The 14,131-nt window shown below is 42.0% G+C and overlaps 1 protein-coding gene across 3 annotated transcripts in view; it reads right to left on the reverse strand.

Annotated features, from left to right (window-relative positions):
• Positions 1-14,131, reverse strand: part of sncaip (synuclein, alpha interacting protein) — a 106,046-nt gene that overhangs the window by 13,570 nt on the left and 78,345 nt on the right. For all 3 annotated transcript variants that reach the window (XM_055633132.1, XM_055633135.1, XM_055633134.1), the window contains exons 7-8: positions 6,932-7,057; positions 6,065-6,234 (exon numbers count right to left, since the gene is read on the reverse strand). In XM_055633132.1, coding sequence (XP_055489107.1) covers positions 6,065-6,234; positions 6,932-7,057 — 296 coding nt within the window. The remainder of the gene's footprint in view (positions 1-6,064; positions 6,235-6,931; positions 7,058-14,131) is intronic.

Consider the following 14,131-nt stretch of genomic DNA (forward strand, 5'->3'; position numbering starts at 1 on the left):
GAAAACACGGCATCACAAATCACTAGATTAGAAACGGGCAAACCATATGATAGGACAAGATCAAGCGTGTAACCATGCTCTTGTGTGGGTCCTGACACAGATTGTACAAGACTAAATGAATCAATGAGGTTCAAAAAGTCCTTTGCCATAGGCTTTTCAGGACAACACACGTGAACATTAAAATCCCCTACAATAAGTACACGGTCATATCTAGGCATGATTTCAGCCAGGAAAATAGAAAAGTCATTTAAAAAGTCCTTATTATACTTTGGAGGCCGATAGACCAGAGCACACAACACTGTGTTAGAGCCAACCAGCTCAAACAAACTTAATTCAAAACTTGCTAAAGAGGATGAAAGCAATAGCTGTTTACATTTAAAATGACTCCTAAAGACAGTAGCTAGTCCTCCACCTCTGCCCGACGTCCGCGGGGAGTTAAGATAGCAGCAATCAAGGGGTAACATCTCAGCGAAAGCGCTGGACTCACCAACACCCAGCCATGTCTCAGTCACACAGAGGAGATCTAACCCTCTGGATTCAAAAAAATCTTTCAAAATAAAAGTCTTGTTCACCAGCGACCTAGCGTTCACCAGGGCAATCTTGACAGGAACAGGCTGGTCCACGGCGTCCGATGTCAGGGGAGCCCGGCACAAGGGCCGCAAGTTGAGGAGATTTAAACCACGCCTGCGGGGTCGAGGAGAGGAGGGGCCACAAGGGAGGAGCAGTTCTTCCGGGCCAACGGCAGGCAGCAGGCAGCAGCCATCAGGGTCCAACGAGCGTCGAGGAAGAATAAGAGAACGACCAATCCCAGTCCAGGAAGACACAGGTAAACTCGCCAGACAAGCCTTCAGCCTCACCAACCGGCCGCCGCGTTTACCCCGGCGACGTTTACGCTTACGCCGAGGAAGTGGAGCCAGGACAAGGCAAAGGCGAACCGGGGCCCTTGCCAGAAGAGGGGGTAACGTACCGCGGCCACCACCAGCCAAGTCCACTGAACAAAGATCCAGCAGAGTTTGGCGATCATAGACCAACAGAGAGTCGACATCCAGGGTAAGAATCGAAACAATTACAAACAGCACACACAATTCCGAGAGCAACTGACGGCAGGCCACACACACCGGCGCCATCTTGGAACGGAATCACGAAATAAAAATTTAAACACGAATAACACTTTTATTTTTCATTGATGGGAAGAATCCTGATGAGCGGAGGAGGACTGAGTAAGATGGCCAAAAATCACAGCCGTAAGTGGTAGCGCTTTATCTAAAATCAATATAGTGCAAACAGGAAGTTATCAAGTTTAGACAAGCAACCCTTTGCAGTGCCTTTTCACTTCAACCCAAAACCCCCAGGCAACCCTTTGCAGTGCCTTTTCACTTCAACTCAAACCCCCCGAAACAACTATTTGTAGTGCCTTTTTACTTCAACTCAAACCCCCCAAACAACATTTTGCAGTGTCTTTTTATTTCAACCCAAACAACCATGTGCAGTGCCTTTTTACTTCAACCCAAAACCCCCCAAACAACCATTTGCAGTGCATTTTTACTTAAACCCAAAACCCCCAAACAACCATTTGCAGTGCCTTTTTACTTCAACCCAAAACCCCCAAACAACAATTTGCAGTGTCTTTTTACTTCAACCCAAACCCCCTAAACAATCATGTAACTATATAACAATTACAGCACGGAAACAGGCCATTTCGGCCGTTCTAGTCCGTGCCGAACACGTATTCTCCCCTAGTTCCATCTACCTGCACTCAGACCATAACCCTCCATTCCTTTCCCGTCCATATAACTATCCAATTTATTTTTAAATGATAAAATCGAACCTGCCTCCACCACCTTCACTGGAAGCACATTCCACACAGCTACCACTCTGTGTAAAGAAGTTCCCCCTCATGTTACCCCTAAACTTCTGTCCCTTAATTCTCAAGTCATGTCCTCTTGTTTGAATCTTCCCTACTCTCAGTGGGAAAAGCTTACCCACGTCAACTCTGTCTATCCCTCTCGTCATTTTAAAGATCTCTATCAAGTCCCCCCTTAACCTTCTGCGCTCCAAAGAATAAAGACCTAACTTGTTCAACCTTTCTCTGTAACTTAGTTGCTGAAACCCAGGCAACATTCTAGTAAATCTCCTCTGTACTCTCTCTATATTGTTGACATCCTTCCTATAATTAGGCGACCAAAATTGTACACCATACTCCAGAATTGGCCTCACCAATGACTTGTACAATTTTAACATTACATCCCAACTTCTATACTCTGATTTATCAAGGCCAGCACACCAAAAGCTTTCTTTACCACCCTATCTGCATGAGATTTCACCTTCAGGGAACTGTGCAGTTATTCCTAGATCCCTCTGTTCAACTGCATTCCTCAATTCCCTACCATTTACCATGTACGTCCTATTTTGATTTGTCCTGTCAAGATGTAGCACCTCACACTTATCAGCATTAAACTCCATCTGCCATCTTTCAGCCCACTCTTCCAACTGACAAATCTCTCTGTAGACTTTGAAAATCTACTTCATTATCCACAACCCCACCTATCTTAGTATCATCTGCGTACTTACTAATCCAATTTACCACACCATCATCCAGATCATTGATGTACATGACAAACAACATGGTGGACCCAACACAGATCCCTGTGGCACCCCACTAGTCACTGGCCTCCAACCTGACAAACAGCCATCCACCATTACTCTCTGGCATCTCCCATTCAGCCACTGTTGAATCCATCTTGCTACTCCACAATTAATACCCAACAATTGAACCTTCTTAACCAACCTTCCATGAGGAACCTTGTCAAAAGCCTTACTGAAGTCCATCTATACAACATCCACTGCTTTACCCTCATCAAGTTCCCGAGTAACCTCTTCAAAAAATTCAAGAAGATTAGTCAAACATGACCTTCCAGACACAAATCCATGTTGACTGTTCCTAATCAGACCCTGTTTATCCAGATGCTTATATATATCATCTCTAAGTATCCTTTCCATTAATTTGCCCACCAATGACGTCAAACTAACAGGTCTATAATTGCTAGGTTTACTCTTAGACCCCTTTTTAAACAATGGAACAACAGGCGCAGTACGCCAATCCTCCGGCACTATTCCCGTTTCTAATGACATTTGAAATATTTCTGTCATAGCCCCTGCTATTTCTACACTAACTTCCCTCAATGTCCTAGGGAATATCCTGTCCGGACTTGGAGACTTATCCACTTTTATATTTTTCAAAAGTGTCAGTACTTCCTCTTCTTTGAATCTCATAATTTCCATAGCTACTCTACTTGTTTCCCTTACCTCACATAATTCAATATCCTTCTCCTTGGTGAATACCAAAGAAAAGAAATTGTTCAATATCTCATCCCTCTCTTTTGGCTCTGCAGATAGCTGTCCACTCTGACTCTCTAATGGACCAATTTTATCCCTCGTTATCCTTTTGCTATTAATATAGCTGTGGAAACGCTTTGGATTTACTTTCACCTTACCTGCCAAAGCAACCTCATATCTTCTTTTAGTTTTTCTAATTTCTTTCTTAAGATTCTTCTTACATTCTTTATACTCCTCAAGCACCTCATTTACTCCATGCTGCCTATCTATATTACTAAAACTCTGATCTTGACCGCTTTTGGCCCACTGTGCTGCGAACACCACGACCTACGGCAGTCATTTTTGGCCACCTTGTTCAGAGCCCCCCTCCGCCTTCAGGGTGCGGAGGATTTCTCCTCGATAAAAAATGAGGCAGATATTAATGTTTTTATAAAATTACCCATTCTCTCTGCTGCCCCTGCTGGAGGGAGGGGGAGGGACTATAAAACCAGGAAGAGATGTGCCTCACTCAGTCTCTGCAAGATGGAAGAGGACAAAGGGACACGTCTCTCTGAGCTCTGAATAACACTGAACAAATGTCTACTCAATTTGAGGCTCGTTAAAGTGGTTTGAAAATGAAAATATGGTTTGTTTGAAGTAAAAAGGCACTGCCTGCAAAAGGTTGTTTGGGTGCTTTGGCTTGAAGTTAAAAGGCACTACTTACTGCAAATGGTGGCTTGGGGGCTTGGGTGCGAAGTTGAAAGGCACTACTTACTGCAAATGGTGGCTTGGGTGCTTTGGCTTGAAGTTGAAAGGCACTACTTACTGCAAATGGTGGCTTGGGTGCTTCGTCTTCAAGTTGAAAGGCACTACTTATTGCAAATGGTGGCTTGAGTGCTTTGGCTTGAAGTTGAAAGGCACTACTTACTGCAAATGGTGGCTTGGGTGCTTTGGCTTGAAGTTGAAAGGCACTACTTATTGCAAATGGTGGCTTGGGTACTTTGGCTTGAAGTTGAAAGGCACTACTTATTGCAAATAGTGGTTTGGGTGCTTTGGCTTGAAGTTGAAAGGCAGTACTTACTGCAAATGGTGGCTTGGGTGCTTTGGCTTGAAGTTGAAAGGCACAACTTACTGCAAATGGTGGCTTGGGTGCTTTGGCTTGAAGTTGAAAGGCACTACTTACTGCAAATGGTGGCTTGGGTGCTTTGGCTTGAAGTTGAAAGGCACAACTTACTGCAAATGGTGGCTTGGGTGCTTTGGCTTGAAGTTGAAAGGCACTACTTATTGCAAATGGTGGCGTGGGTCCTTTGGCTTGAAGTTGAAAGGCACTACTTCCTGCAAATGGTGGCTTGGGTGCTTTGGCTTGAAGTTGAAAGGCAATACTTGTTGGAAATGGTGGCTTGGGTGCTTTGGCTTGAAGTTGAAAGGCACTACTTACCGCCAATGGTGGCTTGGATGCTTTGGCTTGTAGTTGAAAGGCACCACTTACAGCAAATGGTGGCTTCTTGCTTTGGCTTGAAGTTGAAAGGCACCACTGCAAATTCACTTACTTCCTGTTTGCACTGTATATTGATTTTAGATAAAACGCTACCACTTACGGCTGTGAGTTTTGGCTATCTTACTCAGTCCCCCTCCGCTGAGCAGGTGCAGAGAATTCTTCCCATAATTGAAAAATAAAAGTGTTGTCAGTGTTTAAAAAATGTTGAGAATCTCTCTCCTGTCAATCACGCCATGAAGGCCACACCTTTTCCAGTGGGAGGGGGAGGGATTATAAAACCCGGTAATGTGGGTGTGGCTCAGTCTCGGCATGATGGGGGAGGGAGAGCTCACGGCTCAGACAGAGCTGTGAATCAACTGAACACACTGAATGTCTACTGAACTGTGAGTTTGGTGTTTTGTGGTGGTTTCACCCTGCATGAAATGGTATGAAGCTGCATTTGAATTCGGTGGCCTCGCACACTGCTTGAAGTGGTAGGAAACTGCACTTGAATCGGTGGCCTTGCACCTCGCTCGAAGTGGTAGGAAACTGCACTTGAATTTGGTGGCCTTGCACCTTGCTCGAAGTGGTAGGAAACTGCACTTGAATTTGGTGGCCTTGCACCCTGCTTGAAATGGAAGGAAAATGGATTTGAATTTGGTGACCTTGCACCCTGCTTGAAATGGAATTTCAAGGAATAGCCACGAGTCAACTGCCAGCCCACCAGCCGTGAGTGAGCTGCCAGCAGATCAGGCTTGAGGGACTGAGCTGCCACCCCAAGAACCCATACCTGCGCTCCAGAAAGGCCCCCCACTGGCCACCAGTATTGGAATTGGTGGAGACGTGGAATATTGCATCGGGGGATCAGCCCTCCCGTGTGAACATGGGACCCAATGGGTCCCACTTTGTCTAGTACTGAATAAAATATAAGCAATACTTCAGAAAGATACAACTATAAAATGATTTTATTAACATTTGCCACAATAAATTGACTGATAGAAAAATGGGAACAAATAAATTACAAATTTAGAGAATGTGTCACAATAAAATTTGAATATTAAGCTAAAGTGAGTGTACAGCCCCAATACAAGTTAAAACCCTGGCATCAAAGAAATTCTAAATTGCGAATAAAAGGAGAATAATAGTGATGCTGCAAATATGGAATAAAAACTAAAAATAACAGAAATACAAATAAACCTAGGAAACTTCTGGCATTTTCAATTGTAAATCAAATATTGATTTTAACTTGTCTGTTGTTGTACCATGACTTACTCTTTTAGTTGTTTTGTTAACTTCACCACTTGTGATGCTAGAGACATGCAGGTTTCTACAACCACCAGATAACGTGAACAAGTAGTGTGACCGGCTCGTTCTGCACTCTGGGACGGCTTCTCTCCATCCTGATTCTGTATTGTCACATTTGCTCCATATTCGACTAAGGTCTTTGGAAGCAAAATCGAGGCGTTAAAATCAAAATGAACAAAAGGGCTATGAGCATCATATATTCTAAAGGTTGTCAGCAAAAAAGACAATCAAAATTTATTTTAACTAACTTAATAATTTCCATATACTTTACCATGAAAAAGCAACTAATCAAAATAGATTTCAGATTTCTGATTATCTCTAAAGACATTTTAAGGGAAATATGACGTAGAGACATATGGTAAAAATATATTTAACTGTTCATTTTTGTACTCAAAAGGAGGGACATTGTTGCTGAGAACACAACATTTAAAAGTGCTGATCTCAAATTGAGATGGTTACAGATGGATATGTTTCTTATTCATTTGCTTTGGCTGTTTGGGGCCTCAGATATTTCTGGTGATACGCCTAAAAATTACAATTTGAATCATGTGCAAGTCATAAAACCTTGATTTACAAATTATTTTCCAGTCCCCTCCAGACATTGGATTACGATATGCAATTGTTAATGAAACAATGGACCACTTAAATCTCCTGAACCACCCATATTGCAGCAACGACCAAGAAGGCACACCAAGTCTCCACTTCCTTAGGAAAGTAGGAAAGGCTTAGGAAGTTTGGTATGTCCCCTACAACTCTCACCAACTTCTACAGATGCACCATAGAAAGCATTTCATCAGGATGCATTACATCTTGGTTTGGGAACAATGAACATACCTGAAGGCAAGTCAGATGACCATGCTGAGTTGCAACATGAGCTGCAGTGTTTCCATGTTGATCAACTTCATCCAAAGATATTCCTTGTTCTTGCATATATTGTAGAAGCCACAGAAGAACCCTTTCCTAGGAAAAATAAAATTTTGGAAAACAAGTTAAAGATGCCAATCAACCAAATACCGTATAAACCTTTAAGATTTACAAATATTACTGCAAGTAAAATTTGTAGCAATACAGATATAGAACATGAATTATATATACTGAATGGTTAAACAAACATTCTGACATAGTATTAGTATACTAAGTTAAAATTAACATACTGACCAATAGAACATTTTGGGAAGCTAAAAATTAAAGACTTCAGTAATAATTCTGGACATGTTTGTTTTATATTAAAATAATAAAATGTATCTGATTGGAATCAAATACCAACAAAGCAAATCACATACGATTAAATGTAATTGCATGTTCAGTAATGTTTAGAACTATATATTTTTAATTTGAAAATGCACCAATGCTTTTAAATAGCCAATTTACTTAAATGCAGGAATGCAAACCATTTTGGGGAATAGGGAATCAATTTTAGTAGTGTAAGACAAGCTAAATATTCTTTGCGGCTAAGGGGATCAGAGGGTATGGAGAGAAGGTAGGTACGGGATACTGAGTTGGATGATCATATTGAATGGCGGTGCAGGCTCGAAGGGCCGAATGGCCAACTCCTGCACCTAATTTCTATGTTTCTATGTTTCTTTAGATGCACTAGACAAACCTTGGGCAAGTGGAAGTTTACAATACATGGTGCTCAAGAGGATGGCATTGTAGAGCGCTACTGAAATTGAAATTGAAAGCAATTATAAGCTCACTTAAAAAAAGGCCAATGGATGTGCAGAATTAAACTGTTCTGTTCACAACAGAGAAGTTGCTATCAACTGTGCTCTTACAATGGCAAGTCCAAACATCTTACAATCGTCCACAATATTAACATAAACAACCAACGGCCACAGAATTACTGCAAATATGTTCAAGAAGCACACCATTAAGCTGCTCTATTATGTAATGACATAGCTTTCATTTCATGGAAATGTACTTCTCATGGATGTATGATCTGCACAACAGAGTCATCAGCCATGACATCACTTAGCAATCATGTTTTAGGTAATTAGCTAGTAGCTCAAATGTAGCTGCAGAGCCTTTTCATGAACAACAAGGCAGAAATCAGGAGGATAATGGGATGCCCTTCAATGCCAAGATGAATGCATTTCCAATAACATCGGAAATTCAACGCCATCCAGGATAAGATAGACACAAAAATGCTGGAGTAACTCAGCTGGACAGGGACAGGCAGCATTGGATCGAAGGAATGGGCGACGATTCGGGCAGAGATCCTTCTTCAAACTCTTTGGTTTAAACCAGTATCTGCAGTACCCTCATACTCCATCCAGGATAAAGTACTCCAATGGATTTGCTGTACTGATATACCATGGCTGTAATGTTATTAGTTACAAAATACACTGGAGTAACTCAATAAGGTACTGAGGAAGTAACTTACAAACATGCAACCTCCACGATCAGTATGCAGCATTCCTCCAAGCCATTTCTTCATTGTTGCTAGAATCGATTAAAAACCTGGAACTCTATACAATATCACTTGATATACCTTTTGCAGAAGAATTGCAGCAATTCAAGATTTCTCACCACCCTTCCAAAGGGGAAGCAGCGATGAGCAATAAATGCCAGATGCCATCAATGCCACATCCCTGCTTGTGAGCATCAGGCTGCATTCATAATAAATCACTGCAAATATATTCATGTCAGGAAGCACTGGTTTTGAACAATTGACAATAGGTGCAGGAGTAGGCCATTCGGCCCTTTGAGGCAGCACCGTCATTCACTGTGATCATGGTTGATCATCCACATTCAGTAACCCGTTCTTGCCTTCTCACCATATCCCCTAACTCCGCTATCTTTAAGAGGTCTAACTCTCTCTTGAAAGCATCCAGAGAATTGGCCTCCACCGACTTCTGAGGTAGAGAATTTCAAAAATTCACAACTCTCTGGGTAAAAACGTTTTTCCTCATCTCCATTCTAAATGGCCTACCCCTTATTCTTAAACTGTGGCCCCTGGTTCTGGACTCCCCCAACATCGGGAACATGTTTCCTGCCTCTAGCGTGTCCAATCCCTTAATAATCTTATATGTTTCAATAAGATCCCCTCTCATCATAAATTCCAGTTCGCAAGCCCAGCCGCTCCATTCTATCATCATATGGCAGTCCCGCCATCCCGGGAATTAACCTCATGAACCTATGCTGCACTCCCACAATAGCAAGAATGTCCTTCCTCAAATTTGGAGACCAAAACTGCACACAATACTCCAGGTTTGGTCTCACTAGAGCCCTGTACAACTGCAGAAGGACCTCTTTGCTCCTATACTCCTCCTCTTGTTAAGAAGGCCAACATGCCATTAGCTTTCTTCACTGCCTGTTGCACCTGCATGCTTACTTTCGGTGAGTGATGAACAAGGACCCCCAGATATCTTTGTACTTCTCCTTTTCCCAACTTGACATAATTCAGAAAATAATCTGCCTTCCTGTTTTTGCCACCAAAGTGGATAACCTCACATGTATCCACATTAAACTGCATCTGCCATGCATCCGCCCACTCATCCAACCTGTCCAAGTCACCTGCATCCTCATAGCATTCTCCTCACAGTTCACACTGCCACCCAGCTTTGTGTCATCTGCAAATTTGCTGATGTTACTTTGAATCCCTTCATCTAGATCATTGATGTATATTGTAAATAGCTACGGTCCCAGCACAGAACCTTGTGGAATCCCATTAGTCACTGCCTGCCATTCTGAAAGGGACCCATAAATCCCCACTCTGTTACATATCTGCCAACCAATTTTCTACCCATGTTAGTACTCCACCCCCAATACCACGTGCTCTAATTTTGCCCACTAATCTCCTATGTGGAACCTTATCAAATGCTTTCTTAGTATAGGTACACTACATCCACTGGCTCCCCCTTGTCCATTTACCTAGTTACATCCTCAAAAAAATCCAGAAAATTAGTCAGAATTCCAGAAGATTTCCCCTTTGTAAATCCATGCTGACTTGGACCGATCCTGTTACTGCTTTCCAAATGTGCCGCAATTTCATTTTTTATAATTGACTCCAGCATCTTCCCCACCATTGATGTCGGGCTCACTGGCCTATAATTCCCTGTTTTTCTCTCCCGCCTTTCTTAAAGAAGTGGGATAACATTAGCTATTCTCCAATCCACAGGAACTGAACCTGAATCTATAGAACATTGGAAAATGATCACATTGCGTCCACAATTTCTAGCCACTTCCTTAAGTACCCTGGGATGCATTACATCAGGCCTTCAGTCCCACCAGTCTACCCAACACCATTTCCTGCCTAATGTGAATTTCCTTCAGTTCCTCCGTCACCCTAGATCCTCTGGCATCGAGTACATCAAGGAAATTGTTTGTCTTCCTTGATGAAGACGGATCCAAAGTACCTGTTCAACTCGTCTGCCATATCCTTGTTCCCCATAATAAATTTGCAGTCTTCAAGGGTCCAACATTGGTCTTAACTTATTTTTTCCCCTTCAAATAGAAGTATAGAAGCTGGGGTGTAATTGAGTATGAGCTTGAGTATAGAAGCTGGGATGTAATGTTAAAATTGTACAAGGCATTGGTGAGACCAAATCTGGAGTATGGTGTACAATTTTGGTCGCCCAATTATAGGAAGGATGTCAACAAAATAGAGAGAGCACAGAGGAGATTTACTAGAATGTTGCCTGGGTTTCAACAACTAAGTTACAGAGATAGGTTGAATAAGTTAGGTCTTTATTCTCTGGAGCGCAGAAGGTTAAGGGGGGACTTGATAGAGGTCTTTAAAATGATGAGAGGGATAGACAGAGTTGATGTGGACAAGCTTTTCCCTTTGAGAATAGGGAAGATTCAAACAAGAGGACATGACTTCAGAATTAATGGACAGAAGTTTAGGGGTAATATGAGGGGGAACTTCTTTACGCAGAGAGTGGTGGCGGTGTGGAATGAGCTCCCAGTGGAAGTGGTGGAGGCAGGTTCATTGGTATCATTTAAAAATAAATTGGATAGGCACATGGATGAGAAGGGAATGGAGGGTTATGGTACGAGTGCAGGCAGGTGGGACTAAGGGGAAAAAAATTTGTTCGGCATGGACTTGTAGGGCCGAGATGGCCTGTTTCCGTGCTGTAATTGTTATATGGTTATATGTTATATGGTTATATGTTATATGGTTAAATACCCAAGGAAACTTCTACTATCCTTTACATTCTTGATTAGCTTACCTTCGGACCTCATCTTTTCTCCTCATATTGCCTTTTTAGTTATCTTCTGTTGCTCTTTAAAAGTTACCCAATCCTCTTGCTTCCCGCTCATCTTTGCTATGTTATACTACTCTTTAATTTTTATACTGTCCTTGACTTCCTTTGTCAACCACGGTCTCCCCTTACTCCCCTTGGAATCTTTCTTCCTCTGGAATGAATTGATCCTGCACCTTCTGTATTATTCCCAGAAATACCTGCCATTGTTGTTCTGCTGTCATCCATGCTTCGGTATCTTTCCAGTCAACTTTTCCAGCTCCTCCCTCATGGCTCCATACTCCCTTTTGTTCAATTGTAATAGACATTTCTGATTTCCCCTTCTCCCTCTCAAATTGTACATTAAAACGTACCATATTATGGTCACTATCTTCTAAAGGCTCCTTAACCTCGTTCCCTTATCAAATCCGGTTCATTACACAACACTAAATCCAGAATTGCCTTCTCCCTGGTAGGCTCCAATACAAGCTGCTCTAAGAATTCATCACGGAGGAACTCCACAAACTCCCTTTCTTGGGGTCCAGTACTAACCTGATTTTCCCAGTCTACCTGCATGTTGAAATCTCCCATAACAACCGTAGCATTACCTTTATACATGCCAATTTTAACTCTTGTTTCAACTTGCACCCTATTTCCAGGCTACTGTTTGGGGGCCTATTGTTAAGTCCCATTAAGGTATTTTTACCCTTACAATTCCTTAGTTCTATCCCCACTGACTCCATATATCCTGTTTCAATGTCACCCTTGCAAGGGACTGAATTTCATTCTTCACCAACAGAGCTACCCCACCCGCTCTGCCCACCTGTCTATTTTTTCAATAGGAGGTATACCCTTGAATATTCAGTTCCCAGCCCTGGCCCTCTTGCAGCCATGTCTCTGTAAATCCCACAACATCATACTTGCCAATTTCTAACTGAGCCTCAAGCTCATCCACTTTATTTCTTATACTTTGCGCATTCATATGCAACACTTTGACTTCGGTATTCACCTCCCCTCCCACACCACACACAATTGGCCCTGACCTTACTCTCTTATCCCTTCTTGAACTTTCCTTCCCATTAATTCAGGAGTCTTTTGTAACTTACAATTTCTCAGTTCTATCCATACTGACTTTACATGTCCCTATTCTATGTCACCCCCTCGCAATGGACTGAATTTCATTCCTCACCAACGGAGCTACCCCTCTGCCCACCTGTCTGCCTTTTCGATAAACAAAGATTTTGGTGATGTCTTTATTATTTATTTTATTCCGATTTTATGTTTTATTGTTCTTGTTAATCTCTGTAAGGTGTCCTTGAGATTTTTGAAAGGCACCCAAAAATAAAATGTATTATTATTTATTATTATCCTGCTATATTTTCACTTACTGTAACTGCAGGAAAAATGTTCCCGATGTTGGGGGAGTTCAGAACCAGGGGTCACAGTTTAAGAATAAAGGGTAGGCCAGTTAGGACTGAGATGAGGACAAACTTTCTTCATGCAGAGAGTTGTGAATCTGTGGAATTCTCTGCCACAGAAGGCAGTGCAGGCCAATTCACTGGATGTTTTCAATAGAGTTGCATTTAGTTCTTGGGCTAATTAAATCAAGGGATATGGGGAAAAAATCAGGAAAGAGGTACTGATTTTATATGAACAGCCATGATCATATTGAAGGCAGTGCTGGCTCAAAGGGCAAAATGGCCTATTCCTGCACCTATTTTCTATGTTTCTATGCTTGAGTATATGGCCATAAAACTCAATCATTTGATTTTGAAGCATTCATGCATGGTGGAGGTATAATGTAGTCATAGAGTGATACAGTGTGAAACAGGCCCTTCGGTGCAACTTGCCCACACCCGCCAACATGTCCCAGCTACGCTACCTGCTTTTGGTCCATACCTCCAAACCTGTCCTATCCATGTATCAGTCTGTTTCTTAAATGCTGGGATGGTCCCCGCCTCAAATACCTCCTCTGGCAGCTTGTTCCATACACCCATCACCCTTTGTGTGGAAAAAGTTACCCCTTAAAAAGTTACCTCTTAAAAATACTTCATACAAAAACATTGAAATCATACTTCTCCAATGCACTAAAACATGATTTTAATACATCAAATTTCAAAAAGTCCGTACCCTGGGAGGGGGGACCCCCCCCCCTTCCACACCCTCTCCCCACTCGGGTGCTCCACTCCCTCACCGGGTACCCCCAAGGCCAGTGATCAGTGATCGCTCAGCCTCCCCACTTTCAAAAACGCTCCCTGGCCCCTGGTTCAGACGGAGAACACTGCCAGATGTGAGCGGGGAACTGAGGCCAGTTGTCCGTGATGTCTGGATCCCAATGCTCAGCGCTTCATGTTTCGGAGTTGGCTAATGTTATTGATTTGTAATTAGCCTGATTTGTAATTAGTTGACAAAACCTTAATTTATTTATCCGGAATATCCAGAGGGATGGGGTAAGTGTAATATTAAACTGGCATGCAAGGTGTCAGGCTGTTTGTCACAACATTCAGCCCCTATAACGCATTATTTCCTTTAGTTAAATATTGGGACGGTAGCACTATTGTCATTTGCCATTCAACTAATATGTTTGTTTACCTCACTGACTTTATTATTTTTTTATTTTATTTGTTTATTTATTTATTTAAAAAAAAATTTTTATTAGCAATACAGTAAATCACATTAATACATCGCATATATCTTATTACATTATGTTGTACCACTTCATTTTTTGAGCTTTAAAAAAGATAGAAATAAAAGTAGTAAGGAAAGTAAGCAAGAATCGTGAAGGTGCAGGAAAGTGTTGGGAGAAGAGAACCCCTTAGGGAAAGAATTAGAGAAGGAAGCAAAGAAA

This window comes from Leucoraja erinacea, chromosome 3 (assembly GCF_028641065.1).
Source record: "Leucoraja erinacea ecotype New England chromosome 3, Leri_hhj_1, whole genome shotgun sequence".
Taxonomy (NCBI): domain Eukaryota; kingdom Metazoa; phylum Chordata; class Chondrichthyes; order Rajiformes; family Rajidae; genus Leucoraja; species Leucoraja erinaceus.